Raw genomic sequence first — 17,236 nt, forward strand, 5'->3', positions numbered from 1 at the left:
CTCTTAACTCATGGATCACTGAATAGGATCATTCCCTTTGCTTTTATTTCAGTATTTTCAGAGGAACTCAGTTGACCTCAGTTGATAATACAATACAGTCAAAATATAATGTTCACACTGTACATTTGAAATAGATACAGTAATTCTTGATTTATACTCTGCTTACTTTTTGTTTGATTTTAAATGAGTATACATATTTAGTTTAGGATCTCTTAACCTCACATCTGGAAAGGAAAACACAATAGTCTGTTGCTGGTATTTGAACTACTGTTACCACCAAGTGGCTCGGTTGTGACCTTGGGTGTCAGTGCTAGCATTGGGAAGCCAGACTTTCTATATGTCCCGATGATTAAAACCCAAATACTGGACAGATACAGTATACTAATTGAGATTGTTTTATTTACCAACCTTGGCTTAGAGTCCACTAAGTAGTTGATGTTGATAAGTGACAACATATCAGTTCTAACATCCTTGTTGAAAGAGAGAAAATATTCTTTTCTTTCTTGTTGCCTTTTTCATTAATGCTGCCTCTTGTTCTTTCTTGATGCTCTTCCCATAGACCTCCCTCTTTTTTCTTTGCCTCCGTGTAGCATTTTCCGCCACCACATCTTTCCTCCTTCAGTATGTCTGTGTTGATGCATGTGTATTCTGATCAGGAGTCAAAAGGGTGACTTTGTAATTATGTTCATTTTAATTGGCTGTGCTATCACCCCTCTCATCATTTGGAGCCCACGCTGCACTGGACAATGGCAGTCTGTAGTGGGGGGATTGAGCAACTGCTGTGTCAAGACCCCCCCGCCCCCACCCCACCCCTCTATACACACATACACACGCCTGGTACACACACAATCGCCCTCTTTACCTGCAGAACATAACTCCTGAAGTGGTCTCCTTAATGAGTTTTTCCTGCCTAGGCTGAGATTAATTTGATAAATGGTGATGTTATCAACACAGCTGATCTCTGAATCCATTGCACCACTAATTTGTTTGTTGAAGATGGCAGTTAAAGGAGATAATTGCAGTATAAAGCCTTCCTCATTTTCTCTTCCTCTTTTCCTGCCTTTTCCCACACTTTAGTTATATCAGAAAGATGAGGTAAAAAAGCAGAGAGATGGGTTGTCTTTGGATTAATTTTGTATTACATATTAAAGATGCATGTTAATGATTTTGAGGAGAATATTGTATGTGACAGATTAAAGTTGCAGTGTGCAATTTTCAGATTTTTAATTCGGTGACATACTCATTAAACAATGCTGGCAGCGGTGCAGGGATAAGTGCTTGAGCGAGGCACATCCTTCTGACCAATCAAAGAAGAGCAATACTTAATTCTTTATTAGTAAGTTTATTATGGTGCTTATTTATTGTTGTTTGACCTGTACGTACCTGAAGGTCCTGTGCAGAGCATTAAGAGCAAAGCTTGACATATGATTTATAATGTTGCTCCTTCTTGGAACTCACTGTCATTTTAATTCCTAATTTTTGAAGTTGAAAATTTTGCAGGTGAACACACTTGCACATGCTTTCTACAACAGTTGTGGTGTAATAGTGACAGTGTTTCTAAAGAACCTATAAGATATTGTTGAGATTTCTGCACTGTAATTGCTTGTTACTGACAGTGTTGGTTGATGTACAGTGGCTAATTCATTAGCATAGTTCTAATCATAAACAACACATGACATGGTATGACAACTGCTGTTCTGGAAGAAAGTATGCATGGAAAATTCATATAGCAGGATATGTTTTAGTTATTTCTGCATAGTATGGGATCTAGTTACTGTATAACACAACAGCTAAGACCCTGACTCATAGTACTGCCATAAAAGGAAGGGGGGTAGGTGGCATTTTTACCTTAAAGTGATAGTCTTGGTGTTTTCCTGACTGAATCACAGCTTCCATAACATCAACCCTCACCACATACACAGATACACACTCTCAGTCCCACACCTACACACCCTGTCTTATAGCTTTTTCCCAGCCAAAGCTAATTTGCAGAGGCGTGAGTGTGGGTAATGCTACTGCTGTTTCCATGACAAGCTAAAGCCAGTGCTTACACCGCATTATGCCCCTGCGTTACACGTTAGGCGAGCAAGCGAGCGGGTGGGCACACTGCAAGCTGGCACAGCCACTCCTTTGTCTGGTGCTTCCTCCAAACTGTGTTATTTCATGATGTTTTATTTTTTTCAGTGAGTGGTTTTTATTTCAGTTTCAAAGCCTAGTCTGTCCTCTCCTGTTCTGCATTTTTTTCCTTTTGCTTTGCACGGTTATGCCTCTGGAGCAGAATAGGCCTTGGAAGCAAAATGGTCCTGGAAAAGGAAACCATATTTCCTGATTTTACATCTCACTAGCCAACTGCCGAAAGGCCTTCTGTCTTGGCCTGCAGCTTCACTGCTAGATGGGAAGCATATCTTCTTCTGAGCAAATCAGTAGCAGCCCCCCATCACCAGCAATATCATGATGAATATATTTACATATTTTCCTGCTTTGTGACATTACACTAAGCCATGGCATAAAGATTGGTTAAAAATGTGTGACACACTGTTTAAGATGTTTGTTCCACATTTTAGAGATAGATAAGTCTTTCTCAAAAGTAGCAGGTTTAGTGTGTCATATATTCAACCTCCCTGCAAGCAAGACGTTCTCTCTCAATCTGCTCACACACATAAAAATGAAGCCTGACTTAACTGAACAGTGTCTTCATGCATAGTCACACATACATGCCACAGCTGTCTTTGGAGGGAGGCCCTCCTCAGTGTGATTACAACAGTAATGTGATATTTCCTTTGTATGTTAATGTGTATTATTTTTCACGCTACATTTACTCTCCTCTCCCATTCAGGCTTTTGTCCCCCGACCTCCATTTCCTATAGTTCCATCCACTCCACATCTCCATTTACATAATTGAACTTTTGATTAGACTTTGTTCTTTTACTTCTGCTCTCATGCAGACAGCGAAAAGCATAATTTCATATGTAAGATGAAGCAAGGTGATCTTTCTCGTTTTTGCTTTGTCTTTCTAATTTAAACTAATTGCTTGTTCTAAATCAAAGTGCAATAAATCCATGTTGGTAGTTGGAGCTCAGCCAGTCAGATGAGAGCTTACGTTGTGCAAATGGACAAGCCAGTTAAATGTGTCGGCCTTTATTTTATTCATGTAAAAAGGTAATTTTGTGTTTGCATGTGTGTGGGACTTGCATAAGAGCTGAGTGTGTTTGACTAAATAATGGGACACCACGTTGTAAGATTTTTTTTTCTGTACTATTCCCTTTCTTTGTGACTGCTGTTGTCTGCATTTTGAGTAGTGTTTGAGTGTATACATGTACAGTATTGTCATTTTCAAATAAATCTGTGTATATGCATGCCTTGCACCTGTCTGTGTGTACATGGCTTTTTTTTTTCTTTCTTTCTTTTTTTTTTCTTTTTTTTTTTTTTTTTTGCCGTAGGCTCCTTGAGCGGATTACAAGTTTTAAAGAGTATGAGATTCAAGACCTCCTCAAATCTGACACTGCTTTGAAGCCAGGAAAGTGAGATGAAAAGACATGGAAGCTCTTTTCAGTCCACAGAGTTGTTGGTTTATGTCATTGGGTTGAGGTCAGTTAAGTTTCCATTGAAGCACTGTGCCCTAGAGTGAGAGACAAAGCTGCCACTTAAATCTTTAAATTTTATCTTTTTTATGACTTAAAAGGCTAAGTTTAATGGGCACCATATTGTTTAGTTATGTAACTGTGTATCATGCTATGTGACTTGTTTACATTTGTCCATCTTCACTTGGGGCAAAGCTTGACACAGTAGTAGTAGAGTCTTTTTGTTTTCTACCCCTGGGCCTGCTGGTGTGTCCTAAGGTGCAGAATTCCTAAACATCCACGAGTATTGCTCAGTTGCTGACTGATCTTAAAATCGCTTAAACTTTTCTACAGTGCTTGATGAAAATCCTCTTTTACCTTCAAACATGCAGAGACCAAAAAACAAACAAACTCAAATGTACCTTACGCTGTCTTCGACATATGTACTGTTTGTTACCTCAAGTTGTATATTACAGTAGATTTTTGTGTGTTGCCCAAATCTTAAAGCATTCATTGGTAGCCTCAATACAAAATTGTTCTGTTGCTTTGGATCTGTTGTGGACTTTTCAAATTTTCCTCATCTTCATCTTGACTCCAGATGACTCCAGATCTTGAATCACATTTCACCAAAATCCCCCACAAAATCACATTGCTGACACCAAAAATCCTCATCCTGACACCAGCACCAAGCGGAACCTGGATGCTTCCATTCCCAAGTTTCCTCCTATCTTGTCATTCAGGCATTGTACTGAGCTTAACCCGCCATTCATTCTCTCGCACATCCTTTTCCCTTTTTCTATTTTTTTCTTTCTTTGCCCTGTCGGATGTATGTTGTTGACACTGAGGCATCAGGAATAATGGAATTTCTTGTCAGTGACTTGTAATTTTTACACACGCTGTTAGGGCTGTGTATAATAGTAGTGGAGGAGGAAGAGGGGAGGTTATGTGCCACTGATAGTAATGAAGGTTGCCTTTTCATTTTTTAATATTGAATGTTTGGGCAGAGGCAATGCTCTTTGCTAATCCTACCCTCGAGCCGAGCTAGCTACATGGCTGTGTCAGTGTTACACACACACACACACACACACACACACACACACACAGTGACATTCACACAGGCAGATAAAAGACAAACACACACGGAGAACACATACATGTGCACACGTTCCCTTAGGCAAGACAGCAAACTGTTTGATAAATCAGGGTGCATTTCTGCTCCTCATGAAAATTTCACTTCTCCTGTGTTTGTGTCTTAAGGAAATGCAGGCAGTTCCTGTAAGAGAAGATATGGTATTTCTTCAATATGTGATGGATTTGAAAGCTACAGTGCGTAGATGCATTTGTAAACCTTTATCAGGAAAGAGCATAATAGAAAAGCCTGCGCTGCTGATTGAGAAAATTACATCAGTTTGAACGTGGGGTCACTGCTAGTCATGCACTGCTGTTGCTGGATGAAAACCACTTCTAAAAACTGGTTTGTCAGGAATGGAGGAAAAAAAAGAATTGTTGCTCTAAGTGACAGACTTGTATTTTTGAAAGGGCACAGTTGTATAGTTTGACAGGTTTTTGAAGCAAAATTTAGTAAAATGACTCCTAACTATGTCATTCTCTCAACACACTGTCCTTGATGTCACTTTCTAGTAACATTAAGTGCAATTTATCACATGTACATATGTGCATGTGTGTTTTCTACTCACTCACAATGTGGACAGGTGGAGACAAAGTTTTAAAGTCTGTGTGGTTCACTAGCTAATATATTTTTTCCAGCACTTTGTACATTTGTATTTCTTGTATTTTTGTTAGAATGAGTAATAAGGATAATATTTTGGAAAAGCGTGGAGATCTTCGCCATTCCTTGCCTTCTCACACACTTTAACCCCCTAAAAGTATGTTTAAGTGAGAATGGGGTTCAGGTTAAAGTTAAAATAAGGGTTAGGCTTTTAGCTTTGATGCTTGAGGACAGGTTAAGGAGCTAGATAATGCATTATGTCAGTAAGCGTCCTCAGAAAGGCTAAGGTGCTGGGTCTGCTGCACTGGGGTGTGCTATGTGTCTAATTGCTTTAATAGCACCTGGTCTCTAATCCCAGGTAATTAGAGCACTCAAATTAGACAGCTACTTTTAACCGTCACTTGAAAAGCAGAAAGAAAAGTCCTGGAGGAAGACCACTCCACATTGAAACTACAAACCTACACACACTTTTTTTTTTTTTTTTACTGTAACTTCGTTGATATATTTATTTAAGTCCCAAATCTTTTTTGATGGGGTCAAAAACAATTCCCCGTTTACATGAACCTTTTTTTTTTTTTATAACACATTTTGTCTTCTTTTTTCCTTAATTTTCTGGAGTGGAATGCAGGTATTGTTGAGGCTGCCTAAAACGTGTCTAGAGTAGCTGTGGGGAAAGGTTAAGGCCCTCTTTCAGACATGAGGCGGAAATGTCAAGTGTCCGCCCCTCAGGCTCACGCTTCCGTCTCCCTGTACTGAGAGAGCCATAAGGGCTGGCATGATTCACACTCATGAACACACACTGGTAAAAAGGTTAGGAGTTACTATTAGAGATAGCCTCGAGTCTTTTTCATCTGTTTTGTCCCTTTTGGCATTTCAGTGGTCTCTGGGCTTGTTGTCACAGGCTAAACTACAACAATGGGTGAGCATGAAGCTAGAGACATCCTGGTTTTTGTAGGCTACAGCTTACTTCTGTGTTCCAAAACCCTCTGCAGTGTTCTTCAAGAGTTAATATTCCTCAAGCTACCAAATAATTGCAGGGTCATTTTGTTTTTTCAAATGCAAATAACAAAATTGGCTATACTATTATCAAGTCATCGATTTCCTGCTCTTGCAGCAGCAGAATGCCACCAATAGAGGGGGTTGGTGGGCCACACCAAGCCTTGGTACAGGGCAGGGATCCAGGCAGTCACACTAAAGTGAGCTGTGTTTTAACCAGGTCTTTACTGTATATATTCAAATTTAGATCAACTCCATTATGTTAGTTTTTGAACACCTGATATTGACCAGCATCTCTGCCATTCATACAGTTCTGAAAAGTGTGTGTTTAGTCTACTTTTCTAAAATGTCCACATTTTTAAGTATTAACATTTTCTTCTTGTACAATCGTATTAAAGCCTTTAAATTAAGCTTTTTCAAATTTAGACACACTGCCTAAACGTATTGTGTCTTTATCACTCAAGTGTTAATGTTGTTGTTGCATTCGGGCGTAATATGCTCTTGGATTTGGAACATATTTCACAGTCTTTTTGATCATTGGCCTCTAATGAATTAGAAAGAATTATCTGAGAGAATTAGCTCATATCAGTGGCTCCATAACTAGATTAGTGAACAGCCAGCTAGAAAAGAATCACAATAGCATTGGTTCTGCTGGACGTCAGAGGAAGGCCAGTGTCTCCACACCACCAAGGATTTATGGGATTTGGAGTCTGGGAGAGGAGCGGCTCCTAATTGTGAAAGCTTTCAAACCCAGATAAGACTTCAAAGGCGGAGCTGCTTAATAAGATGTTTACATTATCCACAGTCATACATTGCCTTGTGAATTAACCTTCATTATGGTGTGTATCCACATGTGTTCATGTATGGGTTTATTGTATGACAGTATTGCATGCTACTTGAAAGTGCGGAGGTTGTTAAGTAAAACAATTATATATATAAATAACCAATGAAAGGACAGGAGTTCACAGGAGTAAGCCTTAAGAAATCTTTAATAAAACTTCTTCTGGTATCAGTTGTAAAATTTATTACATTATTTATTAGCCATTTATAATGTATTTTAAACAGTCTTAGTGTCTTTTCAAAGTGCAAGTACTTTTATTATCAATATCAATGTGTTGCCTCAGAGTGCATAAAACTGTTAAGATCATAATTCAACTAAAACACTTCTCTGTCTTTTCTCCTCCATTCTCAGTACTTCCCTCTCCATCCCCGTGTCCAGTCATCTTTATTTAAACGCCCCCTCTTCATTCTTGTGTTCTCTCTGCCTGCAGCCCAGCCCTATCCCGAGCCCAGTTCTAGGAGGGAAGCCCAATGCTAGCCAGTCCCTGCTGGCCTGGTGCCGCGAGGTCACCAAGAACTACCGTGGAGTGAAAATCACAAACTTCACAACTTCCTGGAGGAATGGCCTGGCTTTTTGCGCCCTGCTGCATCACTTCAGACCTGACTTAATGTACGAAATACACAAATTCACACTAACACCAGTTTTTTTTTAAATAACCTAGAATTAAGACCAGAATATCAAATTTGGGTGGAAACCAGACCGTTACTTCTTTTGAGAAATCATAATAATGATAATAAAATACATTTTTAATCACAGAGAGGTAGGGGAAAGTCTTTTATGTTCTCATTAGATTAAGATTCTTTTCATTTGCCTCATATCATATTTGCACTTTGTATCTTATTTAACCTGTCATCATGCTGTGGCCTTTTGCTTATCATTCCCGTCAGTGTGTTGGATCAAGATGACAGATGTGTGCACACATCTGTCATTCCTATATTTAAATACACAGCATGTTTTCCTAAAACAGTCATTACATTGTTCCTGTGTGTGTGATTATAATTTTGTGTGAACATTTTGAGCATAGTGTGTGCATGTAAGAATTTGTTATATATTTAGTATTTAGCATGTTGAAAACCTGCATCCCCATCAGGAGAGCAGAAATGGAGATAATTTATCAAAACCGTGCTATGTGGATGCATGTGTGGCTTTGCACTCTGGCCTGTTATTTATTTATTTTTTATTTTCCACTCTATTAGTTCTGTTGATTGCACTGCTATGAAATTCCATGTTACAGTTATAATGCCATTACATGTGACGCATATTTAAACACACCTTTCTCTACTATCTCTCTCTCTGTCTCCCATTACTTTTATTTTCAATGCCTGTCTCCTCACCAACCCTCCCCACTGTTCTTCCAGAGACTACAAGTCGCTCAATCCTCAGGATATTAAAGAAAACAACAAAAAGGTAAGAGGCAGCCACCGCTGAGCCCTTCACACCACTTAGCTCCCTCCGGTCCACATCTCCATTTGGCCTTATTTAGAAATCTGCTATTAATCCCTAGATATAGCGTGTATGAGTGTTTACATGGTTAGAAAGGGGAAGGTTTAAACACACACAAAGTGAAGAAAATGTGTGCACTCACACTAACAAACATGCACTACAGCCTGAATGTTATAATAACAGTTTTCATAAGATGTTCCCCCTGCTGTGATGGCTGTACTTGGTTGTGTTTTCCAAAGCATTACTCACCAAGCAGAGGTGAGATCGCATCTTAACTCAGCAGCCTGCTGGGAGCTTTTTAAACTGCGTCTGCTACGTGTGTTGATGTTGGTGTGTGTTTAATATAAGCATAAATGTCTTTTGTTGAGAAGTTTTGTTTACAGCACGTGTGTGTGTACATGAGTGCGCAGGAATGTATTGATGTATTGATGTATGTATTTGTGAGTATTAACTATTGTTTACCACTGGCTTGAGTATGGCTGCTCATAAAAAATTCCTACAGTTCTTGGACCATATCTGTACATTCAAAGTGTGAGGTGCACTAGCAAACATCCCGGTTTTCCATCAGTCCATCTGGTTCTTTGCATGCACATTAACTTTTTCTGTCCACATTTGCAAAAAGCACAAATGCTGAATTTTTATTTATATTTATATTTTTCCCCATTTCTATCTGCTACTACACTCCCCTATATATACACAGTGTCCCCTCACCGGCCCTGAGGGCTACACAGAACGATATGCGTTGGGTTCCTGCAGCTTGATTTTCTCTTCTCATACACACTCTGGCTCTGCGATAACCTCTGGTGGCCCTGTTAGGCATGAATGCTACCCTGTTGACAATAACCACAGAGGAGGGATAGCAAGAGACCCAATCCCATATCTGCTAACTGCCCCTCACCCCCCTTGAGGTTTTCAAGTAGCCCTGAAGAAATTGGTGAGATATACAGTAAGTTATACTGGAATATGCTGTAGAATGTGATAGCTGGTGAATAGCTGCATCACTGTACCCAACATGCGATCAGTTTCTTTGTAGAGATCTACACCATGTGCTGATGTGCATTTCACCAAGCATGTTGTTCTTTGGCAGTGCACAGGAACAGGTACCAAATATTACCACGATTTTGTGCTTTTAATGCCAGTTTCTTATGATATTTGTTAATCTAAATGTTCAGTGACAATAAAATCTGCACACAGAGTTGGACTTTGCAAGATGTCTACGTGAATTTATGCAATAGCAGTTGTTATGTATCCACTATTGCCACATAACTGTAAATGAAATACACTAGGTGTTATAGGTGAGTGTGAAAGCCAGCTAGTTCTGGATAAAGCGGAAAGAAATACTGCATCATATGGTGTCACGTAGCAGCTTTTAGGTGTTTAAGGGTTTAAGAGTGTCCATGATGGTGCCTGCAAAAAAAAAAAAGGTATTCACACAATGTGCAAGTAGGGAGCTGGTGGTTGGGCAGGTTACCGACCCCTTTAAGACCATCAAGGTTAAAAGGTCTAAAGACAGAAAAGGAAATGAAAGAGAGAGAGATTTTTAAAAGGAAATCAAATATGTGAAGAACTTAAATAAAGAGAGAATGATAAAAAGAGACTTTTTGTCTGTCCACAATACCGTATAGAGTTGCTTCATAAAGAGTTATTAGAATGTATAGAATTTATTGAACGGACAGCAGAAATGGAAATCTGTATACACCACAGCCATCTCTGCTTTTCATGGCTAGTTGATAAACACACTTCCTCCTCCTCCCAGTCTATCTCTGTGAGGTGATTGCAATGAGCTCAGGCTGTGCTGAATTATGACAGATAAGGACAATCAATACTGGGGGTGGCTAGAAGGGGAAAAAGGGAAGAAGTGAATATTTAGAACATTTACAACATTTGAAATCTTTTATTAATGGATATCAGTAATTATGTTGATCTGTAGATAATTGTGGATGTGTTCATGCATCCTCTGTCTGTTAGAGGAGTTTGTGTGTTGAGAGCCTCTGTTTGGACCACTTGCTCCTGCGTTGTGTGTGTGTGTGTGTGTGTGTGTGTGTGTGTGTGTGTGTGTGTGTGTGTGAGAGAGAGAGAGATGAATCCAAGGAGAAGTCATTTGTCATGCCATCTGATAGTGTAGCACCAAGCGCAAGGCTAAAGCGCCCAGAGCACAACTCTGAGGGGTTGGACTGAGAGGTGGGGGTGTAGATGATTGACAACGATAGATACCTGTCAGTCACTGAGGGGAGGTGGAGGGGGGGGCAAAGAGCAGCAGCATTGGGCATGCAAGGCAACATTTATTTCTGACTAAAAGCTTTGTCATTTACTAGATATTTCCCAAAATACATGATACTGAAATCAAGTCAATTATTAAATACTAAATAGCAAAATCTAGAAGATCAAATGTATTGATGAGCTTTTTTAAAATAATATTAGTCATTAAGGTTGATATTAATTGAAATAATTATCATTTGTGTTATCTTTAAAAGGCAACTCCAACAAACTCCATAGTAAGAGCAACAAGATAACATGATCTGATATGAAGTCATCTGGAGGCATTTTTTTGCTATTTTTACTCTAATGTAAAACAAAAAACCCTCATAAACTCAATATTTGAGAGTTATTTGTTTGGAGTTGTTTATGCAACAAACTTATGATAAGATGTATCAAATGTATAGGATGACTTTTTTAAACTGTAGTGTTACATTTTTATCTGGGCGGCTGTAGCTCAGTTGGTAAAGGCAGTCGTCCACGGGTGAGTGGTTTGATCCCCGGCCCTGGCTATATGTCGTAGTGTCCCTGGGCAAGACACTGAACCCCTAACATTCCCCTCCCCAGCAGTGCGAAGGGCATCCGCCGTAAAAACTGTGCCAAATCAACATGCGGACAATGATCCGCTGTGGTGACCCTGAACTTATGGGATAAGCCGAAAGGACAAAAAAAATAAAAAATAAATTTGTTACATTTTTATCTAGTCTCACCATAATGCATAAAAACAACAAAACAACCAACAAAGTGGCAGTGATGGATGTGAGATATGAGCTTGTCACTGAAAGGCCGCTGGTCCAATCCCTGAACCAGGAACTTAAAGTTTAGGTGGGACAAGTGAAAAAGCACCTGCTGCTCCTGCTCTTCAAGAACAGCACTGCTGTTCTTTTTAGCAAAGTTCCTCAGCCCCAACTGCTTCAGTGGAGCAATGCTCTACCACTTAGTTGCACAGATTACTTGAAATAATTTCCCTAAAAACAACACGTCTTCCTTCAATAGTCATTGGTGTCCAAGTACGACATGACCTGTAGTCATCCAGCATAGCAAAGATGGTAAGAAATGAGCATGACACTAAGGTTAAAAAGACTGCAGCACACTTCAAGATCAATGTTGACCCTGAAACAAAACCCGTCTCGAGAACCCACCTCCCTCCTTGCTCCTCATATAGCTCTCACTTTCTCCCACTCTCACTCTTTCCTCTCTTTCATTCTTTCACTCTGTCCCCATTGAGCACTAAAGTTGTCGCCTTCTTTCACAGCCTACCCTGGGTGAGAGGGGAACAATGCAAGCACACTTTGCTCCCCTGAATACGTGTTAGAAACCCAATCAGGCCCTCTTATTCCCTATATTCTTTTCCTTTCTTTTCTCTTCCTTTTTTCTTTCACGCTCCCTTTCTGGCAGGCGAAGTAGGAGAAAACTTAAACAGGCTCGCATGTAAAGGCAAACTCTTCTCTGTTCTCTCTCTCTCTCCTGTTTCCCACCCAATCTTTCCCTGCCTTGCCTTTGTATGCACAAACACATGTGCATGCAGGCACACACAGGTGCACACACACAAAAGTTTTAGCTCATTTTCCTTTTCAAGTATAGCTTTTGCCCCTTTGTTACCCTTTCCATCATTTGAGGGACAAAAGAGATGAGACCGAAAAAGACATCACAATTGTTTGGAAATTGGCATCACTTAAACAAATGCATGACCTGCTTATTCTCAATTTCATTCTCATGTCTCTGGTTTTCAAACAAATACATATGGGGAATTAGGGTTAAGTACATTAAACAGTGTTTGTATTAAGGACACCACTAGTCGAACAATAAGTAAAGTAGTTAAGTGGTTTTTACAGCATCACTGACGTAGTATCACATTAAGATAATGGAAAACATTTGGACACATTCTGATGTAGATACCTTGGATTGTTCCACTTTGTCACCAAATGATAGTACCACTGTAAAACTAGACAGATGTATTGTGCCTTATGCATAATGTCCAGACTAACTACAGTATAGTTGAAAAATAAGAGTAATAAAATACAGAGGCCGAAAAAAAGAGCAGTTCTTTTGAAGTATGACTGAAACACAGTTCAGCAAGCTCTTTAGAGCATTCCAATGGGTAAATAAAGGTTAAAAACACACAAAGCAAGGTTTGGATGTCGGTGAGGGAGACGGAGAAAAAGAGAGAGAGAGAGAGATTGATAGACTGGAGAGACCTATGGAGGCCGTGAAACAAACGAGCGCTGCAACAGGTTAGAATTAGATCAACACTATCAAGCAGGCCAGATACAAGCTGTGATACCTGGGAGAGATGGATGGGGAGGGTGTGTGTGTGTGTGTGTGTGTGTGCATGAATGTGCAAGGGAATGGAGGTTTTGTGTGTGTGCTGTTAATCTATTTATTTACCTGTCATTGGCTGCGATAATGGTCTTCATCCCTTCTCTCTCTGTCTCTCTGTCTCAGTCTATCTGGTGATGGGGGATTGGGTTTCGTGTGTCGCTTGATAATCAAACCTGTATTTTCTCATCAGACTCTAATCAGACCAATTACACGCGTGACGGAGAGCGTGGGCAGGCTGATGTAGGGGAGTGATAGGGACACACACTTTTGGATTAAGCGCTCTGTCTTGAGGTATCTGCGTCTCTTATCGGGGACAACCATCCCTGACATGACCTGTCAGCAGTCATGCCAAAGGTGTCTCTTGCACTAAAACATACCCAAACACACATGGGTCATGCATGGAATGCACTATCTACCAAACGCAACCTATGTCAGGGAAATAAACCAGACTTCTCCTATCTCACAAACTACTGTCACTCTTCCATAGCTTTTCATTGTAATAATTCTTATTCTTTTCTTTTTTTAAACAGTAAGTTGGTGGGGAATGGGACAAATGTTCTTTAGCATTATACCTTAGAATTTTGTTTGTTTACTTGTGGTTTTTTGGCAGGCATATGATGGCTTTGCAAGTCTGGGCATCTCGCGTCTCCTGGAGCCATCTGACATGGTGCTGCTGGCTATTCCTGACAAGCTAACAGTAATGACCTACCTGTACCAAATCCGGGCCCACTTCTCTGGTGAGGAGCTGAACGTGGTGCAGATAGAGGCCAACAGCAGTCGCAGTACTTACAAGGTGGGCGACTTTGAAACCGATACAAATGCCTCCATAGACCAGGACAAGTTCTACGCGGAACTCAATGACGTGCAGCCCCGCCAGGCTAACACTCAGCCTGTTGCCACTGATGGTGAATCGAACAGCACCAGAATCGCTGAGGAGGAGGTGATGGAGACGTGTTGGAAGGCTGAAGAAGGAGGAGGAGTTTTAGCCAGTTTGCCAGCAACAGGAGATTTGCATTCTTCACCTCCTGTCCCATCTTCATGCTCAGTTTTAGCTGCCTCAGCAACAGACTCAACACAGGCCGCACCACTGCACTATGAGAACAGGAGTAATTTGCTCAAAGCCAACACTTTAGACCTTAGTGAGTTACCACATAGAGTGGAGCAAGAGATGGAGAAGGAAAGACAGCAGAAGGATGAGATTGGAGAGGATAGAAGGGAGAGAAGTACAGTCCCAGGGTCCCCAACCAGGAGAGAGGCCTCCTCTCTACCACACCAGAAACTGGGCTTCTCATATAACAGGGACACTGACCTAATCAAGAAGAAGAGGGCAAGTCTGCGTCACTCAGAGTCTGAGCCTGCCTCAGACACCAGCTCCCCTCCAATCAAGCACACAGACAAGCTTCCCAAACAGGTAAACACCCAGTAAACAACAAGTTGAACAAAAAGTTAACCTGTAAATACAAAAAACAAGAAGAAGAGTGCTGCATAAAATATAGGCAGTATAGTTTAAACCTTTTTGTTGATGTTTAGTTAATAGAGGAGTTATTCTCTGTAAAGCTCAACAAATTGCGGAGATTTAGAAACTGAATAGAGGTCAGCCAGTTTTGAAAGGATTGTAAGCAACTCATTAACCTGTCTAATTGTAAATTGTTTACATGAAACAACTTGTGGATCATTCTGTATGACGAAGACTAATTATGTAAGTCATGTATTAAGATTCTGACAGCGTTTACCTGCATGTACACGCCTGGCCTTAAATGGATCGTTCATGTTTTTATCCTTGCACCCTGGCTATGATTGAAACTTTCACAGCTGTATCAGTCAAAAGACAGAGGATGCGGTGAACACTTATTCCCTCCTGGCATTTGCTAAGCTTCAAATCCCGACCTCGTTGATGCCATTGCAGAGATGGCCGTACAGAAATTCTCCCATTCTGCATTAAATGTTGTCGTCGCCTGTCTCGTTGCCTGGACCCAGACACATCGAGGTCGGGCCCTTAACATGTGGCGACTATAACAGGCACCCAGGAGAACCCCCTGCTTTGACATTTCATTATATTTTTCATTATATTTCTCATCCCTTCAGTTGATGGCAGTAGGCGCCGTGACTGCTCAGGCGTGGCGACGCTTTGCGCAGAGCACACCTCATCTCGTCTCTTAGACACACTGCCATGCACTTGTATGCGTGTGTGCACACAGACACACACACGCAAACACACATTGAACACATTGCTACCTGCTTTGGTTAACCTCAGATTACTGCTTCCTGTTTACAAGTCGAAAGGTCACGGGGCAGGCGGGGAGTCAGCATGGGGTTATGACAGCTATGACACCCCATTTTGATCTGCTGTTATCTAGTTAGCGGGATGCATCCTTTCCTGTACCTAGGCCAGATTTGATTTGTGGAAAGGATAAACATGTTTCAGTGTTATTAACAGCTTGATTGCAATATTCCTCTATAAGACAAACCTAAAAGCTCTGTTTGAACCTTCTTATATTAAATTGTATTGCTTTCCTGTCAAAGCCATCATGCTCTGCATACTACTAATCCAGACAGTGTTGTAAGCCCAGCTTGTAGACTGGTCCATAATGCCAAACTGCAGGCCTTATTTATCATAGGTATAGAGTATACCCTGCTCTCACATTTGGGTCCACTTGTCTTAATCCATTTCTATCACCACATGTTTACTCTGCCAGAAGAAATATAACAGCTGTTGTCATTCTTGATAAAGATGAGATTAAACGTTACTTCTGGCTTCACATTTGACTAAACTTCATTATTTATAAAGGATTATATTAGGGAAACCTCTAACCCCTACAAGTCATGTCGTTTGTTCCAATTTGTTAGCTAAATAGTTAACAGAACTGCAGAAGCCAAGAGGTGTTTGACTAAGCACAAGTAAAACTAAATCATGCTTTCTCTTTAATAAGGTGCTGACACCTGCCCCTGTATCAGGTCCCCCAGCTGAGAAGGTGAGTAAAATTTAAGGAAGTGAAAGACTGCACATGTGCATATAAGCCAAAAATGTTAAAGTAACAATGCTAATGACAATAGCATGAATTTGATTACACTCAATGTTTCTGGCACACAGAAGGTGCTGTCGCGTCAGGAGGAGCTAAAGGAGAGAGCCCGGCTCCTTTTGGAGCAGGCTCGGAAGGACGCTGCAATGAAAGCTGGCAACAAGAGTGTCCCTGTGGCTGCTGTGACTGCACCTAATCGGGCTACAAATATCAGTGATGTAAGTCAAAGTGGTGTGTGGGTGTGTGCATGCATACAAAAGCCATTTTTTGGAAAGAAACAGTTGACTAAAGAATATTACTGTTGCTTCTGTGTGTAGCAAGTAAAGAGGGTCCCTTGTCTGTCATGGCCACTTTCCTATTGCTCTAAGTACTGGAGTGTTGTACAGCATTAAATCTGTGTGCACTAACAGCTACTAGAATGACCACCACCCTTTTCAACACTCTCATGTCATTTTCACAGCTCTCTGTTTGCTGCTCACTACACTTGCAACATGCTGGAAAAACCTGTCCAAACTGTCTCATCATATAGCAGTCCACTTTGGTAAAGCTCTTATGAGAAGACTTTTAGAAGGGGAGAAGACTTTTCCTTATTAAATTCTATAAGACACTCTTATGGGCTGCTGAACTTCACAACCTGAACATGTCAGTAAGAGAAACCAAATGTGGATGGACTCCCTTGCTTCTTCATCTTTCTCTATTTCAGTCTATTTGGACAACCTGAGTCAATTTTTTTGACATCTCGACCAAATTTGCTGGCCCCTCACTTTCTCCGAAAACTGAGTAAATGTTGTACACAAACACCTGTCAGCAAAAGTACATTCATGGTAAAGGGGGGTGAGAATCACTGTACCGAAGCAAACTAGACTAGAGAAGACGCAAGTGAAATTGCCAGCTCTGAACTGAGCACGCTCCACTGAACATAATATACTGAGAGTTGCAGAAGGGGTAGCACACTGATGCACCAGGAGGAACCCTGGGAAAGCACTATGGTCAAATCCTCAGTGACGTTTCCAAATGTTTCAGTAGAAAGGAAAGGGAGGGTAGGAAAAAAAATTGTCTTGTGACAACA

At 40.7% G+C, this 17,236-nt stretch overlaps 1 protein-coding gene across 7 annotated transcripts in view; it reads left to right on the forward strand.

Annotated features, from left to right (window-relative positions):
- ehbp1 (EH domain binding protein 1) overlaps positions 1-17,236 on the forward strand; it is a 126,015-nt gene that overhangs the window by 50,645 nt on the left and 58,134 nt on the right. For 6 of the 7 annotated variants that reach the window (XR_010915013.1, XM_067513112.1, XM_067513102.1 and 3 more), the window contains 5 exons: positions 7,557-7,735; positions 8,485-8,533; positions 13,758-14,558; positions 16,078-16,119; positions 16,239-16,385. Coding sequence is in view for 6 of the 7 variants with exons in the window: in XM_067513112.1 (XP_067369213.1) it covers positions 7,557-7,735; positions 8,485-8,533; positions 13,758-14,558; positions 16,078-16,119; positions 16,239-16,385 (1,218 nt within the window). In the remaining variant the exon portion in view is untranslated. The remainder of the gene's footprint in view (positions 1-7,556; positions 7,736-8,484; positions 8,534-13,757; positions 14,559-16,077; positions 16,120-16,238; positions 16,386-17,236) is intronic. The other variant, XM_067513153.1, reaches the window with a different exon arrangement.

The sequence above is a fragment of the Channa argus genome, chromosome 1, assembly GCF_033026475.1.
Source record: "Channa argus isolate prfri chromosome 1, Channa argus male v1.0, whole genome shotgun sequence".
In the NCBI taxonomy this organism is placed as follows: Eukaryota; Metazoa; Chordata; class Actinopteri; order Anabantiformes; family Channidae; genus Channa; species Channa argus.